The 24,034-nt window shown below is 39.9% G+C and overlaps 1 protein-coding gene across 23 annotated transcripts in view; it reads right to left on the bottom strand.

The window, feature by feature from the left end:
* The window catches only part of rbfox1 (RNA binding fox-1 homolog 1), a 2,603,746-nt gene that overhangs the window by 687,973 nt on the left and 1,891,739 nt on the right, over nt 1-24,034 (bottom strand). For 20 of the 23 annotated variants that reach the window (XM_051933405.1, XM_051933409.1, XM_051933407.1 and 17 more), the window contains one exon: nt 10,887-10,928. The exons of the other annotated variants lie outside the window; for them this stretch is intronic. In XM_051933405.1, the coding sequence (XP_051789365.1) occupies nt 10,887-10,928 (42 nt within the window). The remainder of the gene's footprint in view (nt 1-10,886; nt 10,929-24,034) is intronic. 23 annotated transcript variants of the gene reach the window in all.

The following is a 24,034-nucleotide window of genomic DNA, read 5'->3' as shown; positions in this document are numbered from 1 at the left end:
AAAAAGAAGTAAGGAGTAGGCAGTAGGCTGGCTGAGCCAGTGGCTGAGACCTTGGAGGCAACGCACAATGCCATTCTCAGCCGCGACTCCCCGAACGAGCCTCTCCACCACTGTGCACACAATAGCACCGTGTATTTGTGATCTGTAAACAAATGAGCTCAAATGTGAAAATGAAAGCCTACACTTGTGACTCGGCCATCCCCGTCGAGGACTAAACACTTGATTGTGAAGAGAAGTTAATCTCTGGCATTTACAAAGTTCTTCTAATGAGCCTACTCGATTATCAGATTCTTAATTAGGAAGTAATTAATTGGCTTGCGCTGCATCTTTCTTCGCTTGTTAAAAAAGAAGTCTAAAAGAAAGGATTTTGCCGAGGTATGAATTTATTAAAGGCATTGTCTTAGGTATGCGGTTAGCACTGTGATAAGCCTTGCAGTCTCATGGCTCCAGATGCCTGGGTCCAAATCACTCACTTATCTGTGTGGTGTTTACATGTTCTCCCGGTGCCCGTGAGGGTTGTTCTTTATTTGCTCCAGTTTTCCCAAATATGTGCTGATCTGGTTGATTAATAAATCTGATTTGCTGTGATGTCAGTGAATGTGCTGTGTGAGTCTTAAAAAGAATCAGAGAAAATCGTGAGCCATGTGCAAATGAATAGCTAATTTAAAACATGCTGGTAAGGGTACCAATCTTGACAAAAAGGTGTTGAATTTCACATTTCTGAAGGATGCATGCCTTGGCTATGGAAGGAGTGCAAATCAATAAGGGGCCAACACTGAATTCGAATTAGTTGGGAAGGGCTTAGAAGGGGTCTGGTCACAAAAAGATCATTCTACATTAATGGCAAAAAGAAAAAAAACAGACAGATGAGGTATATAATGACAGATAGAAACAAGATACAAAATGTGTAAAAGAAAAATGGACATTGGCACAGGTATCTTGTCCAGTGTTGGTTTCTGCCTTGCCCCTCTTGCCCAAGTGTGTTTGAAGTGGGTTGGTTAAACAGGTTTTGAATGTTTTGTTAGATTGTGTTATATATTAGTGTACAGTATATGTAATAAATCTAATAATAAAATTAAAAATATGTGGTTAACACATTCACCTATGTAGAGGCCTTAAACAGGAGTGCATAAGCCATGCATTACCAGTAAAATTTTAAATGTCTCAGTGTAGCATTTTGCCATGCTGGCATGGAGCCCATTTTCCTATTAACACCTGAGCAGTTCCTTTTGTGTATGTACCGCCTTTTTCTTCTCATTATTGTAAATTTGGCTAATTCCTTTATCCAAGGCACTTCACAAGGTGAATATACAGTACAATTGTTCTTTACTGACATGTTTTTTACAATTGGAGCCGAAGCAGATTAAGTGACAGGAGTTTACACAGCCACCTTGTGGTTTAAGGGCCATCAACTTAGCCACAAGATCCAACTCCTTAGACTACACAGCCGTGGTGTCTCACTGTAGTAGAAATGTCTGTACACTTGTAAAAGAACTAAAGGTACATCCATGTCAGCAGAAGGAACTTCACTCTCAACAGGAGACTTGGATTCTAGCATATTTCACTATAATGCTGAATTTCACTGTCAGTTCACTAAGCCTATGGGCGCTAGAGGTGTGGTGCTGCCTGATGGGGCGGAGAGGGACGTGAGCTGTCGCACAGCTCGCCAAGCACACAAGAGCAGCTCAGGTGGCTGGCAAGAGGCCCCACTGTGACTTGGCAGCTGGATAAATGATGCTGGTGGGTGGCGGTGATTAGGTCACCGCTCTTCACTGACTTATTACATATCAGATGCTTATAACCCACTGCAGAAATAACAAAAAAAAACAGTCCAGCACTGTTCACTTTTACATACAAAGCATTTTCCTTTTACCCCCTTTGCTAATTTATTTTGACTCTTTACAGCTCTAGTAGCATTAAATGATTATTTCACTGAGTTAAACTACAAGAATTTAACAGAAATTAGCCTCGGCTTATAAATCATGGCCTTACCTAAAGGCAGTTGGGGAAGGGGGTTGATGTAAGAAAAAGGCTTAATTACTGACTCCTTATCTTAAAATGGCACTCCATCTGTGATCTTGCCTTACTTTATACTGAGTATTGTTGTTATTTTAATGCTCCCCTCCTCCTTGTAATGGTGTTTGATTCACAAAGTGTGATAGGAAATTGAGAGAGTTCTCTACAGGAAGTGGCCGATGAGGGCAAAAAAAGAGTGATACTCATTTAAAGATGATGAGAGAAAGGAGTATGGCTTCTGCACATGAGTTTTAAGCCTGTCATCTGAGAAGACAGTTGTGTAATGCTGTAATCATACTTTCTCATTTATTAATATCCAGGAGCTTTAAAAAAATAACAGAAAAAATCTAAAAGATATGTGGTAGTTATGTGCATTTATATTTTGTGTTCTATCCATCCATCCATCCATTTTCCAACCTGCTGAATCCGAACACAGGGTCACGGGGGTCTGCTGGAGCCAATCTCAGCCAACACAGGGCACAAGGCAGGAACCAATCCCGGGCAGGGTGCCAACCCACCGCAGGACACACACAAACACACCCACACACCAAGCACACACTAGGGCCAAATTAGAATCGCCAATCCACCTAACCTGCATGTCTTTGGACTGTGGGAGGAAACCCACGCAGACACGGGGAGAACATGCAAACTCCACGCAGGGAGGACCCAGGAAGCGAACCTGGGTCCCCAGGTCTCCCAACTGCGAGGCAGCAGCGCTACCCACTGCGCCACCGTGCCGCCACTTTGTGTTCTATTTTAATGATATTTGAAAACTTGTTCAGTGGCCTAAAGTTGTTAATGGAAGTGTGCTATATAAAGAACAACTGATCATAATTGAATACAGTAATTTGAAGATAACTTACATAAACCATCATATAAAGTGATATCTATCTATCTATCTATCTATCTATCTATCTATCTATCTATCTATCTATCTATCTATAAGGCTTGTTAGAAAATGAAATAGGCATCTGTCTTTACACATATAACTACACTGTATAAATATTTAAGCATGTACATAATAAATGTTAAATAATATAATAATACCCCTGTGTTCAGATTCAGCGGGTTGGATAATGGATGGATAATATAATAATATTATATAGTAACAATGAAATCAACGATTATTTCTTATTCACAATAGTGAATTTGTTTTAAATGTATTTTATAATGTATAGACTATTGATTTATGTATGGTTCGCTTCCCGGGTCCTCCCTGCGTGGAGTTTGCTTGTTCTCCCCGTGTCTGTGTGGGTTTCCTCCGGGTGCTCCAGTTTCCTCCCACAGTCCAAAAACATGCAGGTTAGGTGTATTGTAAATTGTCCCTAGTGTGTGCTTGGTGTGTGGGTGTGCGTGTGTGTGTGTGCACACCCTGCAGTGGGCTGGCGCCCTTCCCGGGGTTTGTTTCCTGCCTTGCACCCTGTGTTGGCTGGGATTGGCTCCAGCAGAGTTAGGACATAGCGGGTTAGATAATGGATGGATGGATTTTATTTTTTCCAAAGTAACTTACAAATCACAAGTGCCTACAAATGTTTCCATGTTTTTCTAGAGTCTAGCAGATGAAGCAGCTTGTTTAACGGACACTAAGAAGATCGGTGGTGGACATTGAATCAGCAGTCTTGCCATAAGAAATGCCTTACCTTGTCCACCAGAGGCAGCATTGCACACCTTCCCCCTTATTAAAGTTCTACACTATTGTTCATTTTGGTTTCTTTGTGAGTTTTTTTTTTTTTTAATTCCTGATGGTCATGTTAAGTACGGTAATCTTGTTAAACTTCAGGTCAGTTGGAGAAAGTTAACATATAATTGCATTTCTATCTACTTTTCTCTCCCCCTGATAAATGATAGCTAACATGCATTTAAGTTAATTTAGGGCGGTGTGAATGTTTGATTGCTTACTCTGTTTACCTTTAGGATATCTTTTGCTGTGCCTGACTTAGTTAATGCATTATTGCAAAACTTTGCCAATTATTTAGTCTCCACTAAAACAAAATTAGAAGAAGAGATTGTCTAGCTGCTAAGTACAGAACACTGTCGATTGAAAGGACTTTAGTTCAAATATGATACTAAAAATTACATTTAAAAATAACACAAGAGGATAGGATGGCTAATATCTGGCACAGCTATAGCAATTCTCTTTTAATTAAAGGAATATTGTCAACCAGATCTCAGATTCCAAAACCTGAGTTAGACTGATGCAATCAGATGACACTTACAGTAAATTGGTGGTCTGCATTGCACTATTTTGATAGAGTAGACTAGATATGGCTAAATGCTTTAGCCAAGTTTTGGAGTTGAACCTGCTGCCCATCTGAATTGAGGTGGTTGCACTGTAACTAAAATGGAGGTGTCTGAGATTCTTAGAATAGCTTCTTAAGTAAAATTCAGGGCCAACACTAAGAGTGGCAGAAAGCTGGCTGACTTGTGACTTTTTAATGAAAACGCCATTATTAGACACTTGGACTTGAGCCCAGCATATGCAGGCGTAAAAAGAACATATAAATAATAAAAAAAGACGTTATGACCAACACCCTTTCGAACCCCACCTTACTAATCCACCCCCCCTTCATCTCCACCATTCACCAGCTATATATTGCCTTGGACTCCTGTATGTCTAATCATTTTCCTCTGATGATGACACCTGGCAGGTTGTCGAAAGCTTAGGAATAAAAACTATTTTAAGATACATGACTCATTTTCTCACTTTGCGGATCACTAGCTACAAATATGCAAACTGTATCACAGTCCTTCGCTTCCACTTTGGGTTATATATATAAATCCCCATGCTGTGTCCTGGGTCCTCTCTGAATCTGCTATGCTTGGTTCACATACGTGAAGATTGTGGGAGGGCAATAGTACACCCTGAACTGACAGGCTTGTTTGAATAGGAGGTGGGCACACCTGGCCTTAGCTGTGGAAATCGACCTATAACCAGTATTGGGGAAATTGTATTTATTTATTTCATGCATTTAGTCATGTAAATAATTTTATATAAAATGAAGGTTTACAGTGTATGCATCTCTAAGGAGAGTCTTGTAAATTTACAGACAAGACCCACAGATTCCTTGTGTGGGTTGGCAATCCTCAGTTTTCTTTTCACCACTCTGAAACACAATGGCGGTGACAAATACAATTCAGTTCATTGGTGTATAATTAATAGCAGAACATGTTTTTAAAAAGCTACATTAATGTACCTCAAATTATATTGTATGCTAAGCTTCACACACATTATGTGTTAGTCACAGTGACACAAAAGACAAATGGACATTGCAAGGGTAGGGTGCTTCAGGGTAGAATGGCTGTCGTTGTTACACAGGGTAAAATGAAGAGCCTGGAGGGAACATTTTACACTAAATTATCTTCAGTCGTTCTATCAGCAAAGATTCTTGTAGGCAATGGCCTCAGTGGTTCTCTTAAGACCATATGAAAATCATTCAAACATACAGCAAATGCACATCTGTCTAATATGTAGCAACACATAGGCCCACAAGGGTGCGCTCATTAGTATTCTGCAGTTCTTGTTTTACAACTGCAGATGGTGTGCACTAAATAGGCACTAATGTAATTGTGACCAAGGACAATATAGCCTGGCTAGATTAGATCAATTACTGGAATTTTTAGAAACGTGTAAAAGAAACTGCTATTTCATTGGACTCCTTATGGTTGAGCTTAGAAACTGGCTAACCAGAAGTTGTTCAGCACAAGATAAAACTCAAACGGCATTCACCACAGTCTTCACAATTTGGTTTCCCACATTTGTATTACCCTATGATATGCAGGCTGCTTCAGGAAAAAGAGTCTTTTAAACAAATAAACATAAATAGTGGCAATGAAAAAGGCAGCCACATATCAGCTAAGCACAGCATATCGGGTTCAATACCTTTTTAAATTGTTGTATTACTAATGTTATGGTTTTACCAATACCCTGGCACCGATCATTATTTTCCATTGTTAAGTCTGTTTTTTTTGTTGAGTCCTGTTATTTGATATTTTCATATAATGTGCTTTGTTTTTCAATTATTGTGTCACTGTAATGTATGCCAGTTCCTTTGTATGATGAGTCCAATGGGGGCAGGACCCCCGATGCTGCAGCTGTAGGGATTGCCCTTAGCCTACATCATGCTTCAGCTTGAGGCATTATCTCCTGCTGATGCTGTTTGGCCCCCATTTCTTAGATTCCCCTTTGCTTTTTAGTATCACACATTTTTTTTTATTGTGGGGTTTTCTTTTAACTTTTGCTCTTATTGATTGTTAGATTTCTGACTTGGCTATTTGTTGTTTTCTGGGTTGCCTCCTTGAGGCTTCATTTCAGACCCTTTGGAATGTATTTTTATTTACTTCTTACATATATCATTGTCATTATCATCATTACTTCCTTTTTAAGTGAATATTATTATTATTTTAAGAAGCTGTTTTGTTTCTTTGGCAAGTCCTACTCTCCCCCATTTCTGGTCAGTGGCATTGACTTTGTGTGAGTCTATAGGTGGTAAGCCTGCTTTATACTTATAGTTAGTTTAAGTGAGGGCGAGACACGTGTCGCGTACTCTTTGCATTATTTGACAGTAAACTATGCAACATTCCATGATCTGCTTCTCGCAACTGAAGAGGGCACCGTGGCGGATGTTTGCCAAATGGCAGACCAACCACAAGCATTATCTGGTAGGTAACCACCCACACAATTCAGGTCGGGACTCAGACTACGAATGCAATATATATATATATATATATATACACATACAGTATATATATTACCTTTTTTTATATGGCTAGGCCTACTTTATATTTCCCTTTTTAGAGTATTTACAACTGATTTTAAGTTTCAAAGTGTTTTGTGAATTTTGTGGGTACGGATATCACAACAACTTATACATTTATAATATCAAAGTATAAAGTTTCTATTTGTGCAGTATGTGTGAATGTATATGAAAATAAAATTATTGCAGAGGACTTTAGTATTCAAGGCTATAATTACCTGAAGGTATTACCTACTGTAGGAGATGTGAAACAATGTGTAATATGTCAGCCATAGTCTGTAAGCCCAATCATGTTCAGGTACAGTATATATATATATATATATATATATATATATATATATATATATATATATATATATATATCCTAATGTACATGTACAATGCAGGGCATTTTACATCCTGGAAGCAGCTCAATGTAGGACCAAAATGCTTTTCAGCAGCCTAAACATGAGGAGGTGCGGAGTAAAATGGATTAATGTGGTTTACAAGAGGAGTCAGTGTCACGTGCCTGTCCCAAAAATAGTAGCCATTATTTCTTGAAAATTTTTGAATTTTTAAAACTGTCTTAAGGGTACACAATATTTGGCACTGACCTGTGAAAATTGAATATCCCGTATAGACAAGAAAAGACATCCTACTGCTCACTGTGTACAGGACAATGTCTCCTGCTCCTGCCAATAAACTGCAAGGTTATGTCAAACCCTGAGTTAAGCAAACCTAAACTGTATTTACAAATGACAAGCCAAAAGACAAAACCAATTGGAACACTATCCAATTTAAGCAGAGGAGCCCTTGGCAACAACTGTGAAGTTCACCCATGGATGAACTGCTGCTAATCGCGTGTGCAGCCTAAGTTATACCTGGGACAAGACTTCATTATGCTGGTGCAGGACGACTTTGAATGCAAAGCAAGCCAGGACTGTCGGCATTACCATAGACTTTCAACAGCAGATGATTATTACTCTTGGAAGTGGAAGTCTCTATCAGTAAATCTACCTATTCCATATCCTTTTGGTTTCATATCCTTAATAAATAATCTAGGGTGGGCACTGTTATGAATTTAACTGTTCTACAAGCAAGTTAAGTCTCTCATTTCTCTGTGAAGTCCAGGAGGGCACTGCCCTGTGTTTGGCTGTAAAGGGAGATATAGTATACACATGATGTTTGAAGATTTTTGAGAAAAAGTTTAAGGTTTGCTGATACCAAGGCTAGACGAGAATACATTTTCATATTGTGCAATAAGGAGAGCATGCAGGCTGACAGCAAGGGCTCAATACACCGTTTTTCCAATTTCCCTCGGTGTGTGAGTGTGTGTTTTTAGTGTTGCAGCACAGTGAGCTGAGTGTGAGGCTGGCCTCCAGCATGAGCAGAAGAACAGAACATGATGCCTATTAAGGCAGGCAAATCCTCACCCGAGCTTTGCAAGACTACAGAGCCCTGTGCCAGAGAGCCAAAAGACACAATTACACTCAAGTCAGCGTCAGATCCCTCAAGTCCTGAAAACAAATAAAAAAGCAGCCAGCCATCTAGAGGGGCAGAGAGAGCAAAACGAGGAATGAAGGGTGCGGGGAGAAGTGTGAAGAGATGTGAATACATAAAATGAAGATCTAAAGAGCATTTAAAATGTGTTACTGTATCTCTGTTTCCAGAGTCATCTATGTTAATTCTATAGCATGTGAGAGATATCCTTAGATGTGGAGCTGAAGGAGAAATGGAGTCGATTGTGGAATCATGCATGGCAGTATACCCTTTAGATGCTAGAAGAACACCTGCCTGTCAGATTACACTCACTTTAGGAGTAGAAGAAGTCGCTCCATCTATAAACTTTGATTTAGCTTGACTCACTTTCCATTTCAATTCAGGGAAGTAGGAGTGCTACAGTCAATAGCAGATAAACCATATTACAATCTACATATCATGTTACCATATTCACTTTGTGTAGTAAGCAGCTAACACACAATATGGCAGCACAAAAGCGTATGAGAGATTCCTGTACAAATCCTTGAGATGCTACTAAACCAAGCAGGCCAAAAAACCATCTAACAGCCGCACTCCTCCCGTTGATGCCTGTCCTAACAGCCTCAGCTTCGATTTCATTCTCTCCAGCCAGACATGAGCATGCAATTCTTGTAGCTGGTGTAAACTAACATACTTTTTAAAATCATGTAGTTATTGAAAGTGGGAGTGAGCCCACACACAGTGACAGATTTCTCCAATTTTTTTGTCCTTTACTCTGTTTTCAGTTAATGGAGCACAAAGAACGCCACACATTGATAAGTTTACAGTTATGATTCCAACAGTTCTGACTCCCTGAACTTGGGATCTTAGAGAATTTCTGGCCAGCAAAATGTCTATCCGATCATCTTTAAACCCACTTATCCAGGGCAGGGTCACGAGGCAGCTGAAGCCCATGCCAGCAGTTATCAGACATAATGCAGGAACAACACCTAGGACAGGACGCTAGTCCATTAAGGGACATTGTGAATGTTAGTTAAGTTAAACTTACTGTGATAGATAGCTTGTGTGTTATCTTGTAGTGAGAAGCTAAAGAAAAGGGAAAGAATGTGGATGCTGGTGAAGATGTGGTCAGCAAGGCTTTTAAATCTTGCAGTGTGAGTTTTTCTATTCGTCTTATTACACGATGCATTGCATTTAAAAAAAAAACATGGCGGGGGGCATACAGAATTTGTTGTAGTAGATATTGAACATGTTTAATATTTATGGTTTGAAATCAGGGTGGCTCTGACTGGCTTTTGAGTGAAATGTGGAGGTTGAGATGAATTACTGCCTATTTCAACATTATAAAATAATCTGGAACGATAATCAGTTAAGACCTGCCTGAGGTTGGAACACCTTAAATGATTGTCGGAAGAGTTACATTTGCCTCAGGATCAGGCAGATTAACCTCTAATGTGTGCCTGGCATTAGTCAACTAGCCAACATCAGCAGCACTGGATCAACGGTTATGCTTGGATCCTTTGTTAGCCAGCAACCTCACAACCAAGAGCAGCAAGAACATTAACTCACTGTTGCCTGCCTCATAGCCGTGCTTTTCCTGATAAGCATTTTGGATCATAAAACTTCCTGTTCTTTTCAACCCCAGTGGTTTAATAAATTAGAAGAGGCTACACTATGTTATAGAGGCAGGTTGTGCTTTTTTTTATTTTGCACCCCTCCAGACTGTGCAGTTATAAACAGTGGCTTCAAATCAGCATACGTGGATCATGAGCTTGTTGTGGAGAGAAGATTCTCCAGTTGGTGCAAGTCCACTTCAAAATACACTGTGCATAAGAAATCAACAAATCACAGAGATACTGTTTGGACACCAGCTGGCTTAGAGCAGGTCATTGACAAGCTGTTTACTCCTGACTCAAACATGTCCCTGCGGATATGGTTGCATTATCTTTGTGGTTATATTCGTTCAACCATATGTTGAGGGGCCTGCATGGATATGTTCTTCTAAAAATGACAACAGTACTATTCACCTTGTCCACACCCTCTTAAATGGGTCAAATACAATTTCATTTTTTATTTGCCTATCCAAAGCATGAGTGAAAACATGTTTCAGAGAAGATAGAAATGTATATTACAAGCTCCTGGAATACATCTTTCTGGTGCTTTTCCATTAATGATAATAGTCAATATAATTAAAATAAAAACAAAAATTCATTAACCAACCACTGGTGCCACCTTAGCCTGCAACTTCTGGGTCCTGAGGCCAACACTAATCAAGAAACAGCCTGATGTCCTTTGGCAGTCCACCCCTGCCACTATCATACTGCACACCCGGGAGGTCCTGTTTAGATTTTGATCCCAAACGGAACCTGAATACCTGCACTTTCAAGGTGTGGAGGAAGCCTTTTGATTTGTAGCTAAACCCTTTAACAACCAAAAACAAGCCACAATAAGCAATGCCTGAAAACAAGTGGACAAAAAAAAAACAAATAAACAAGCAAAACACCCCCAGAGAGTGCTGACAATACCATTCTGGCTGTTTGAAAGGAAAAACAGATTTGACTTTGAGCTTATGGTGAAGCCCGCTCTTAAAGAGCTCGAGTCACAAATGCCCAGTGGCAAGAAGCAAGCATTTAACACAGAACGAAAAGAGGGACTTACTCGTAGTTGCTCTCTGTCACAGCTCATTTGCTGTCTTGGAATCTGTCAAGAGAAATACAAAATGTGTTAGAATGACACTCTGCACGCATAAATTGCAGCTGGTGACCACCTGTAAATATTTGGAAGTCTGTTAAATTTCATCCACTTCCCTGAAAATATCTCACTGTCCAAGCGGTTATTGTTACAAAGCAGCAAATTGTTTAAACTGGGGAAGGTGATTTACTGGAATGAGCAGAAGAAGCCATTTCTAGACCAGTGAAGGATTTGGTTAAAGTAATATATAATATATTTAATATAACAGATTTGCTTTGTATACAGGTAGTGCCACTAAAAGCATGCAGTATCACAAGAGCAAATAAGATCACAATATACACAATGAGCAGGCACTATATGATTGATAGATTAAAGAAAAGGTACTATATAATAGATAGATAATACTTGATTTGTCCCAATGATGCTCAAGGAATACAGAAATATTATAACAAACAGCAACAACTCCCCCACCCACCCCCCCCACCCTTAAACACGCACAAAAATTACAAAAAGAACAAAAAGAAAAACTTCTACCCTGGCTAAAGATAATAGAGCAGTTCCAGTAAGGCATTATAAAGGCATATTGCCATAGGTATGAGGGAAACCAAGCAGAGTTTCTTTACACACTCCTGCAGAATAACTCTTTGTACACAATGCTAGTGTGTCAGAGTGAGGATATGCAGCATAATTCATAATGGCCATCAGTTTAATTTTTATTCTCTCCTCCTCTGCCACCTCCAGGAGGTCCAGAAGGCGTCCCATTCCTGACCCTGTCATTTTAATGACCTTGTTGATTTAGTGGGTTGCTCTTGAAGTGATGCCATTGACCCAGCACACCTCACTGGCCATCACAGAGATGCGCAACATTTGAAGGTTATCAATACCCACATTAAACGAGTGCAGTTTCCTATGGAATAAAAGAGCCTGCTCTTCCCTTTCTACTAGTTCTTCAATGTTACTAAACCGTATATATATTACTAGCTGTCTAATGCGGCTCCGCCTGCGTAGTAGTGAAACAGGACAAACTTTAAAAATCAATAAACAAAAAGGTACCGCTAACTGAGCAGGGGCAAGGTACATTCCAAAATGCAGAGGTAGACCGACTCCCCACTCCTGATATCATGGTTCCCCCTCCCCTCTGTCCACGGCCTCTGTCTTGGATTAGTGCGAATATATCGCTCCCGCAATCGAACTATAATTCTTAGTGTGATGAAAGAAGTTGCAAAATCAACTGGAATGTTCAAGCAAATTATACAAAAAAACCTGATCGAGATCCGTTAAGTAGTTCACTTGCTCATTAGCTAAGTGTATGTAAGGCACGCTCCGAGGCTGGCGTGTGAGTGAGGAGGGCCACGCCCCCCTCCCCTCGGCCCACAGTGTTTCTCTTGGATTTGTGCAAATAAATTAGTACCACAAGCGAACTATGATATATAGCATAATAAGAGAAGTCACAAAATCAACTGGAATGATCAAGGAAATTATAGAAAAAAACCTGCTCTAAATCCGTTAAGCAGTTCTCTCGTTTTCTAGCTAAGCGGAGTAGTTCTCTTGTGAAAAGCGGATAGACATACAGACAGATGTTGGATTTTATATATAAATAGATTATATGCATAGATAGATAGATAGATAGATAGATAGATAGATAGATAGATAGATAGATAGATAGATAGATAGATAGATAGATAGATAGATAGATAGATAGATAATTTTCCCTTTGAGACAAATAAAGTATTAAGTCTTTACAGAAGGTTAAGAAAAATATAAATAGATAAACAGAACTTTATTTGTCCCCATGGGAAAATTTGGCTTTTTACATAGCCTCCTTAAATAAATTCATATTATAATGAAGAAGCACTCCCAAAACCACAAACAAATATAAGAACTTCTGGCTTGGATAATAAAAGAGCTGTTGCCATCAAAAACCATGCTTGTAGGTGGAGTAAGATGTGGTCAGATCTTCCCAGCTGTGCCAAAAGTTTATGTTTAAAGGCTTTTAATATACATAAAGTGGGTCCAGTTGTTGTGTCCACAAATGGAATATGACACATGATGATAAAAGTTTGTCATTGTTCCTTCCAAAGTTCCCTTGGTTGAAGCAACCGCCATTGTATAGTCAGAATAATTCATCTTTAGAGTGTTGGTAATGGAGGGAATTATTTATGTTGCTGAGTCAGTGTTTTCAGAAGCAGAAATATAAACACATAATCAGGGTAATGTAACTTATCTCCCTAGGCAGTAATGTGGACGATTTCAGTCAGTATGTGGATTACACAATTTGGTGTTAGTTGTAATGTGCTCATTTTTTAACCATTATGCATTAAAATACTGTATATGATTATTTTTGCAAAGTGAGTAGAGGTAGATAAGATGGCTTACTCGGGTGTGGAGACTAAGGTGCTGATCTTTAGTGTTGTGCCTATCGGCCTACAAACTTCGGCCTACACATACGTCCATCTATTTTCAAGGTCACTGGCAACTTCTGCCATTTTTGGCAGCAGCACATGCTATGTGGTAGACAACCTTGGGGCGATTTATGCCAGTCTAATATGCACACACCCAGACTCATCACTGCACTCAGACACCAAATATCCTTATGGATACACACATCTCTGGGATTTACGGGAAAACCAGAGCACTTAGAGAAAAACACAGACATAATTAGAATGTGCAGACTCCCAATAGACAATGCTAGGATTTGTACCCAGGACTCTGGAGCTGAAAGACAGGAGCACTAACCACTGCATTACTGTTCAGCCACAACATCCATATAATAATAATAATAATAAAAAAACAAGTGAACAGCCTTCCAGCATGTCAGAGTTAAGCAGCTGCTCACCATCATTATGCAAGCACCTCTGTAACTTCAGAACTGCAGAAAGTGATTGGAAATATAGAAAGGTGGAGGAGGATCAAGAGGGATGAAAGTTCAATAAACATTACTAGCTCCTAAATAGATATTTATTTTTAAACCTGCTAAATTTAATTATAAACCCAGGAGTAGGGCTATTTCCAGCTGGAAACAACTCAGCATTCTCACATATGCTTACGCTTCATACCCGATCAGACAAGAGACACTAATTAATCTAATGTCATGTCTATGGTGTTGGAAAAAAAGGAGATAAATTGGCTCAAATTTTCCTTAATAATGGGATTTAGTTTTGGTGTGGGTTGCAGATAGGAAATTAACTCCTCATGGAATCATAATGGCAAACATGTTCAAGTGGATTCACTTCTAGAAGCTGGTGGTGGGAATGGTCAGAGTGAGACAATGTTATTGTTGCTGTACTATACCCAAAAACTTGGCAACTTTGCACTTCTTATAATTGACACGCTTTTAGATTTTTCCTTTAGGTTTCTGTATTAAAATTCTGTATTAATCTTTCCTTTTCTTTTTTACCCAAATACTTTTTTGCTAGAAAGCTTCCTTCAAAAGTTATTTTTGACAGCATTTTGTTTTGTTATGGGTGTCGTCATTCTGGGACTTTTTGCGTTTTCATGGTTTACTGGGAATGCGTGACAGGTGATGTCATCAGCAGGAATCTGAATTCCTCGATCATCTGAGATTTGAATAATATGTGATTTCCTCATTGACTCCCAGTACTAGAAAGTTTGATTTTTGGCTTAGCGTAACTGGCTGTGATGATAGGATTTTTGACTTTATGGTTTTGGCCTTGGCCCAGTTTTTCAGTATCTCTTATCTTCTGGTCCTTAGTCATAGAATCTTTACTGACTCAATTGTTTCCATCAGTATAGCAATACGTTCTATCCTCATCTATGGTCGAAAATTCCACTAGTGCACTAAAGGGACACAAACTACACTCCTGAGCAGGTTTACTGGGCCTCCTTTTTGAAAAGGGCACAGAAATGTGGTAATGAGACAGGGTTTTATATTAGAGACCATCATCCTCTGGACAGAGAGAGGAACCATCTGAAGTGGTTTGAGCACCTCCTGTTGGTAGATGGAGACCCCCTGAAAAGACCTAGGAGATGCTGGAGGAATTTATACCACACAACTGACCTGGGGTCACTTAGATATTCCCAATCAGGAGGTGCTCAAATGGAAATCTGTCCTAGCTGGCTCAGCTTGTAAGCATCACAAGACCCATCCCCCACTAACACACCAGCCATTCCGATTTTTCCTATTTTGTTTCCCTTTTTTTATAAGTGAGCCTCTTTCTTTAATGTCTTCCCTTTACTCTAGCAGCCACAAATCATATTCCCACAGCTTTCTGCTCATATTTTGACTGTCTGTCATGTTTTATTTTTATACTTTGTTTGCCATGTAAAATTAATACACCTCAAAAGAAAGGAAGCCTGCAATCCTGTGCGCCCCAGGTGTGCTTCCAAGTTCAGTTGAAACGGGAAGCCGTGGGTTTTATGGCTGTTCCTCCGTAGACTGTGTGGGAAGACAACTGCTTCAGAAATGCACCAAACATCAAGGCAGGGCTTTGCTGAGCAGCTTCTACCTACTAAGGAGCGCAGTTCATTTTGGATTCTAGCCTTGAATGTCATGATGCCATTATGTTTACCTTATATAGTTTATAGCACTTGAAAAGTCAAAGCTTTACATGATATGATGGGCTGTCTGGTGGACAGCAGCTTCCAGGCAGGAAAGAGTGACAAAGAGCAGTGGCAAGGCTCAGCAAAGCCCTAGGAAAGAGTGAGACATCTGTGCACTGACAAGGGGCAACACATATGACAGGAAGGTCTTCACTGTGGGGCTCGTGTGCCCTCTGTGTGGACTGTCTAGAGTTGAGAATACTATGGAGAGAGAGAAGCTGGGTGACATGAGAAGAAACTGGACGTGACGTCCTGTGGTGCTAGAGGGAAGACATCCCACCGGACACCAGATGATATCACAGTCATTAGACTGATTACTGGGAGACATGAGACAGCCTACAGGAGGGAGGTGGTAAATCTGGTAACGTGGTGACAGGACAACAATCATAGGTTTAATGTTAGTAAAACAAAGGAGATGTTTGTGGACTAACAAAAAAAGGATGGGGAAACACACACTATGGTACATTGGTGAGGCAGTGGTGGAGAGAGTGAAAACATTTTGTGGATGCTAGGGATCACTGTAAACCCAACAGACAGACACGCAGGACATTGGGTTAAAGCACCAAGTTGTTTTTAATTATTTTCTTCTTGCACAGTGCTCCCTAAGCAACCCAGCTACAATAACACAATCAAATAAATACAATAATCATAATTCTCTTCTCCTCCACCCCTCTCAGCAAGCTCCGTCCACCAACCAACTATGGCTCGCCTGCTGGGTGTTTCGCAGTCCTTTATATAGTCCTTGACCCGGAAGTGCTTCTACTCTTCCTCCCACATGACTTGCCAGCACTTCTGGATCAGATGGAGAATTCAGGTTTCTGATCAGCCCAGAATTACTTTGGGGTTTCAGTCCTCATGATCCACTAGTAATTCCGGGCTAGGTGAGAACTTTGTCTCCCATCTTCTTCCCACAGCGTCCCCTGGTGGCACCCACAGTACCCAGCGGGACTGTGTTGCCCTGCAGGAATCCAGTCCAGGGAAGATGCCAATCTTGTGGGAGGCAGTGTCCTAGAAAACCTGCCTTCCCCCATCCTTCCACTTCAGGAGTGTCCCGGCTGGGTTGAGCTGCCGGCTGTCTCTTACAATTTACATTTTACGGTGTTTACATTAGTGAGGATCTTACCTGGTTGCACAACACTATTCAGTTGGTAAAGAAATCTCAAGAGCATTTGTACTTATTGTAAACGCTAAAGATATTTGGCATGCCAGCCAGAATCCTTGGAAGCTTTTGTAGGGGTACTGCTGAGAGCATTCTTAACACTGTCATAATAGTCTGGTTTGGTCACTGCTCTATACAGGATCGCAAAGCCCTACAGTGGCTGGTCAGGACCACCCAAACCATTTCAAGAACAGCTCTTCCACCTTTGCTGGACATTTATCATGCCATAGCCCACAGCATTATAAAGAACAGCACACACCACCAACACAGTCTATTCACATACCTAACATCAGGAAAACACTAAAGGAGTGTGAAATTCAGGACTACAAGACTACAGAACAGTTTGTATCTGCAGGTAATTCAGTTTGTGAATGATTCCTGTCCATTACCTCTTCCCCTCACAACATCTGACTTTGCTGGCCCATACTGTTGGTCCAGCCAGTAATTTACCTGCTTTATTCACCTTTTGAATTATGATATCTGCATTACATGTTGTCTTTTTGGATTATGTTTCAATCTCACTATCTGATTTGTATGTTTACATAATATTCATAGTATTTGCAAGGTGACATGGCAGAGAGTGAAAAGAAGAGCAGCAATATTTGCTGAGCATGAAGCACATCACAGAAACCAATTACATGATAGGAAGAGGAAGAATGACGGCTCCAGCATCTGCTGCGTGCAGTCTTTGGTACTGGCGAAACATGGCTAGTAGCAGCCTCGGCAAAGGTTTGCATCTTTCTTATGGCAAACTGCTTAGGTGAACTGATTTGGAAGGTAATATGACAGAGAGAAAAAGAATAGCAGCGACATGAGCATGAAGCAAGTTGCAGAGGCCGATTACGTGATAAGAAGAAGAAGAATGACAGCTCTGGCATCCAGTAGATGCAACCTCCTAATACTTGCAGATTACATGGGGCTGGAACCTTGATCTTGGGAGGACCAGAGGACTGTGTCTTTTCTAGTATATTATTATCATTTTTAAATACATTGTTTTAATGATACATTACCTTTTATTACTGTATTTTGTTTCTGTATGTGTTAGGTCTGTGTTTTGTTCACTTCTATGTTGAGTCTGAGGGGGCATTTAGGTCTAAACCTCAATACTAGTACTGTGGCATTGGTGACTAACTATTGCCTAGTTCAACTCATTCTTAAATTTTTGGATTTTGATTTTTTATTGGGCGGCACGGTGGTGCAGTGGGTAGTGCTGCTGCCTCGCAGTTGGGAGATCTGAGGACCTGGGTTCGCTTCCCAGGTCCTCCCTGCGTGGAGTTTGCATGTTCTCCCCCGTGTCTGCGTGGGTTTCCTCCGGGCGCTCCGGTTTCCTCCCACAGTCCAAAGACATGCAGGTTAGGTGAACTGGCGATTCTAAATTGGCCCTAGTGTGTGCTTGGTGTGTGGGTGTGTTTGTGTGTGTCCTGCGGTGGGTTGGCACCCTGCCCGGGATTGGTTCCTGCCTTGTGCCCTGTGTTGGCTGGGATTGGCTCCGGCAGACCCCCGTGACCCTGTGCTCGGATTCAGCGGGTTGGAAAATGGATGGATGGATGGATGATTTTTTATTGTGATGCTTTTTTTTCTTTCTCTTTTTGATCTCTAGTGTTTGAACTTTTGCATGCTTTTGGATTAGGATTATTTGAATTTGGATTGGATTTGTTGTGTTAGGTTTGCCTTTTTATGAATAACCTTTTTGTCTCCTTTTTGCTTTTATTTTTGTTCACAAATATTTTTGTAACCACATTTTTAAACATAAATGATAACGACTACTTTAATTGTGGGTCAGGAGTTTTTTACGAATCCTCCTGTTGTGATATTTTAGATTCACTTTGGCCTGTATAGGCTGTAAGGCCTGCTGCTCGAGTCTGGGGCCAGGCTGGTTTTGCTTCTAGGCAGAATTTGCAGCCTAGTTTTTGAAGTGAAGCCTCATTTTGAATTTCTGGATAACATACTGTAGTCATAATGAAACTCAAAGTGCTCCACATGAGATTTCAACGATGGGTCTGAGGTGTGTCTCTCCAACACTGCATAAGAAATAAGACAATAAGAGTCTCAACCATGTTAGGGGAGATGCAGAAGATTGTGTTGGCTTGGACATGTATGTCATATGGAAAAAAATAAACTAATGGACTGGTTACCCCATTCAGAGTTGGTTCTTGCCTTGTGGGGATGAGATAAGCTAACACCCAGTTAAGCACTTTCAGTAAATAGAGGGATTTACTAAATGTGTTCTGAGGTTGTACATGGGAAGTGTACTATATATACATGACATATTCAATTGAACTGAAAATAACACTCCAGCTACTCCGCTTCAAAGCCTTGGGTTCAAATTCTGTCTCACTTTGTCTGCTTGAGATTTCTTCCCATGTGCAGGTTAATTCAATCAGAGTGTATATTAGCGCTGTATGAATGAGTGTGGCGGACTGGCGGCCTGTCCAGGTTTTGTTCTGCCTTGCGACTTAATCTAAGGCTAACTTACCCTGAACAGGATTAGGCAGGTATTTTATTGAATAGACTTATGGATATAAAATGAAAGTATCTGTCTCTTATCAATCCAGCAAAATAATGTTTGTTTACTGTTTGCTAATACAGTATTGTATTTTCAGTGCCAATATTTGTTCAAAGTGAAAAAACAAGTAGTAATAATTGTAATAAAGACATGAAAGTCTATAAGCAGGTTTTAGAAACAATGCTTTCCCGTATAGTTTTTTATTTCTTTTTCCTCAGACTAAGTTCTACAGAGCTGCATTGTAAAATATATGTTTAATTACTTTTTATTTTAGTTTATGTTCGTAGTTGGCTTTGTTGATTAAAAATTTATGAATTAAGAAGCACACTCCAGTTCGTATATTGCTGCGTTCTCCATCCGCATGCAGTGGTTACTATAGAAACAATACTGATCAGGGTTGAACAGGCACTCTATGGTGTCTTAACTCGCTCCTTCTTTATCATTTCATTGCATTTATCTTCTGTCTAAGCCTGGCTTTGGCACGAGGGATCTTAAGACGAATGTTCATATGCATCCAACTTGATTATTAAATACGTTTTTTTTTTTTGTTCATCTACATTTTTGCAGCCATTTGGTATTAGAAAGAATACTCACAATACAATAAAAGAAATCAAAGCATTTTAAGTGCGATCTACAGGAAATCGCCATTATTCACATACAACTTCCACGAGTGCCGCACAGAGATAATTTCCAGTTGAAAGCCTTTCAGTGAGGCTGCTTCATTAAATTTTGTTTGAGATACCATTTTTCTCTCTTTCAAAGCAGGAGGAAAAATGACAGAAATGTAATTATTTGTACTACTTTTTTTACTGCGTTGAGTTTAAGGGGAGTGGGGGGCCATGGCAATGGCTTTATATGAGGCACGAGATGAAGGGGAATTGCGCTTCTGGTGGCCTCACAAGGAGCTACAAGTTTTGTCTCCTTTCATCTTTAGTGGTGCAACAGGCACAGCCTAAACTGAACGCCACAGACACATCCAGGTAATAGAGCAAGGTGGGGTGGGGTGACATTAAGGGATCTGGCATGTTGGAGTTGCAATGAGGAATGGAGATGTGCAGAAGAATCTGCATCCATACAAGGGGCGCCAGCTCAGTGTTGGGTGAGTTCAGGTATCAGAGTGACGACTCAGTCTCATTGGCTGTCAGAGGAGGAGGCGTGTCCAGATTTGACAGGGAGGAGGATTTAGGAGGTGTGAGGTTGTGTGAGGACAGTGATAGACAGGAACCCTGGAGCTGCACAGGTAGGCCTAGAAGGATTGACTTGCGATTGTATTTGTCTCCTTTTGTCACCCCTAAAGGCTAGTGTGCTGTGAAATTAATTAAAAAACATAATGAGAAATTCCACAGTGTAAGAGCCTCAGTATTGTGCATTTTGTTGAAAAGAAAAAAAAAAGTCTTGTCCTAAAAAAGAAAAAAGACCAAGGGATCAGACAAAAAGGAGTTGAACAAACACTAGCAAGGACAGTACCAGGAAGTGAAAATGATCATGAAACCAAGACCAAAACATCCGTCAAACGAAAGTTAGTCAGGAGTCATAAATGTAGTTCAAAAGCTAAATAAATTAAGTACAAAAGAGCCATTAGGAAAGATCTAAAGATTTGGACATGAGTCACTGGAAGCTGGTCTTAGTGATGGTAAACATATGGCAGCATCCATGAAAAGACATCACAAAATAGTGATGAAAAATAGTCATTTTCTTATAGGGAAACACCTAAAAATTATAACTTTTTTAATATGTTACTTGTACCTTATTCTTTGTTCTGGTGGCTGAATTGTACTGATGCAGAATTGAGAATTAAAAGGTTATGACATAATAGGAGCCAATAGTGACCAATGCCGTAGAGCGGCAAACAATGTGAAATACACCAAGGAAAAAAGAAAAAAAAAGCTGCATTACTTGTGTTGCATAATTCACATGTCAGTTATCCAGCCATATGCTCAAAAGAACCAAAATGCATGCTTTTTTTTGCAAAAATATTGTTAAATAATTATTTCTGGAATGATCAGAGCACATCATAGACAGGAAACCCAAAACCTCAATGGATTGACTTCCTGAATTGCAGACCTGCCTCTCCCCCTCATTCATGGGTCAAGAGTCCTGTCTTCAAACTGAAATTGATGCAATAAACAAAAGTATTCTTATGAATCTCAGTGCTTAGTGTCTGGCAAAGTCCACTCCAGTGCCCCTCATAAATCTGCTGTGTACATCGGTGGGTCACGAATAGCTGGTAGCCATCAGTTAAAGAAAATAAACTCACAATGAGCTCATTTTTAGTCAAGTGGCTCACAGGTGCTTACTGGCTAACGTCCTTTCTTTCATGGGAATTACCACAATATATGAGTACCATTTAGAATTAGTTTGGCAGTTTAGCCTAGTGGGTAAGAGGTGTGAGTATAAATTAGAAGACCACTGGTTCAGAGCTCACTGCTGACTCTCTATACCACCCTGAGTGTGTCATTTAATCAACCAGTTCTGTAAAAAATGGGAACAATTTAAACTCAACTCTGTACTTGGTGTTCACTATAGAAAAGAGTCATATAAAGTGTGCTAGATTGTTTGCATTTTAAAAAATAAACAAATTAACTAAATATAAAATAACATTTTTTAAAAATAAAATTTTATCAGGGCAGCACAATGGCAAAATGATTAGCACTGACGACCAAGAGTCCATCATCCTACGCCCATTTATTGTCCAGGCGGGGACTGCTTATTCTCTCTGTGGCTTTTCCTGACACTTCTCCAAAGGTAGATAATGTTTACCGGCAGGTCCAAATTGGCCCCCTCTGGGTGTGTGATTAAGTGGGCCCTGTCCAGAGTTTGTTGCTGGACCTAGCATTGTCTGTATCGCATCTGACACCCAGTAACTCTTAATTGGACTAAGCAGGTTTTCAGAATGGCATGATGGATGTAATCACACGGTAGAGAATCGTGTGCACAAAAAAGGCAATGGATGTTTCTGGACAGGGAAATGATGCACATCTTTATGAGTATTACATTTAAAATAATCATGAGTGTAGGAAGGTTTTCCTGCAAATTGTGTATGTGTATTCAGTTGTTCCTGATACCAAGAAACATTTCTGGCCACTTGTTTTTCGTTTTCACAGTTTCCGGAAATAAGTACATTTTATGTTCTTGCTATTTTTGTGCTACAGCAGTGTTACTTTGCTTTGTTTATGGTCACCACTCCTGGTTGCTGGAGTCATGGTTTAAAACGTCCTGGTTTTCTGACGTTACAGATGCGATGCTATAAATACCAGCACAACAGGTATCCATGATTGGGGATAAAAACAAAGAGCTTTGTGTGTGTTTCTTTTTGAGTTCTGGTTACTGAAAAGTTTACCTGTTATAATGGGAGTTTTTCTTTAATTCTATATAGAAATTCCTGTCCTTTTTGTGACAAAGTATGCATTTGTGTTTTTTTTGTCTTACCACAAGGCATATGACTTCTGTTTTTTCTCCGGAATGTCATTTAAAAAGTCTTGCTGCAACACCATTTTTATTTTATTTCCGTAGAGATCTTACCCATAGATACTTTGGTGAGCGCTGCTTGTGGCGTCATCCAAAGTGACAGTTTGACCCATCCACTTACACGTCATCTGAGATTAGGATTCTGTCAGCTATTGTGAGCAAACTGATATTTAATTCGAATCCATGGCTTTTGGATCTTTGCTTTTGTTTTTGAATTTTGATTTTTGTTTAGCATTTTCAGCTCTGATGATCTGATGTGGTTGTGCGAGATATTAACGGTGGATCCAGATAAATGTTGGAGCATCAACTGTGTCACCCTGTTTAATCGAGCAACAAAAACAAACTTAAAACAGCTCATGATGTTGCATATAAATAAAAAAAAGGTTCTGTTTAGCAATTCCGTAGCGTCTCTCCGATTTAGATTGGAGCTCGCTCAGTCCATAATGAGACAAAACCTTCTGTGAGCATCTCGAATATGCAGTTCGATGACTGGAAGGGGTGGAGTCAGCTGCCCTCATTGGGCATCTTCTCTGTGCTGTGGGGGTGGATAGAGATGATCCCGTTGGGGACAGCTCCCCCTCTTGTCCTGTGGTGATATTGTTTACGAAGGATGAGTCAGGGGGGTGATCCTCAGATGCATGTGTGTGACACCAGGCACAAACTCAACATGTTTATTGACCTGGTTGATTTCCTTGTGCTTCCTTATTTGAAATCCTTGAGTCAGAACATTAGCATTCACCTTTGACTATGATTTTTACTTTCTCATACACAAAGTATAGGGACAGTATTTTAATCATCCAAAAATTCTACCTCGAGATTTTAATGAATCTTGACGTATTAGACCTCCCTGAGTCCGATTTACTTTTTCATACAGAAAGTATTGTAAATGTCCAAAAATTCTATTTCGTGTGTGTGTGTGTGTGTGTGTGTGTGTGTGTGTATGTAAACATGATAACTTGAGTACGTTTTCACTTATGTCAACCAAATTTTGCATACAAGTATTAGGTACAAAACGTAGATTTCTGTCAACTTTTGGCCTATTTCCACTAACCGGAAGTGGTACTAATGTATTCATGCAGCTGCAGAGTCCGATTTATTCAACTTTACTTTTATAATAATTGTTCAATATATTATTAATTTGATTTGATTTGTTGTTGATGGTTCTTTAATGTACATAATATAAAAATATAATGATTGTCTTGTGGTTTACTCCTCAAATATCCATCCCGATATTTGAATATACAAGAAAGTCTAGGGGAGACCACTCCCGATTTTTGATTTTTGTTTTAGCTTTGGTGATAGATTTACTGTTTTTTGGTTGCTGACTCATTTCTGGCTATTAAATTTGATTAACCTCTAGGTCTGTTGTATTCATTCGTCATCTTCCCTACCTTTGGGCAGAACACAGCTAGTCTTATGAGA

Source organism: Erpetoichthys calabaricus, chromosome 11, assembly GCF_900747795.2.
Source record: "Erpetoichthys calabaricus chromosome 11, fErpCal1.3, whole genome shotgun sequence".
Taxonomy (NCBI): domain Eukaryota; kingdom Metazoa; phylum Chordata; class Cladistia; order Polypteriformes; family Polypteridae; genus Erpetoichthys; species Erpetoichthys calabaricus.
This window is presented reverse-complemented; position numbering and strand designations above follow the sequence as displayed.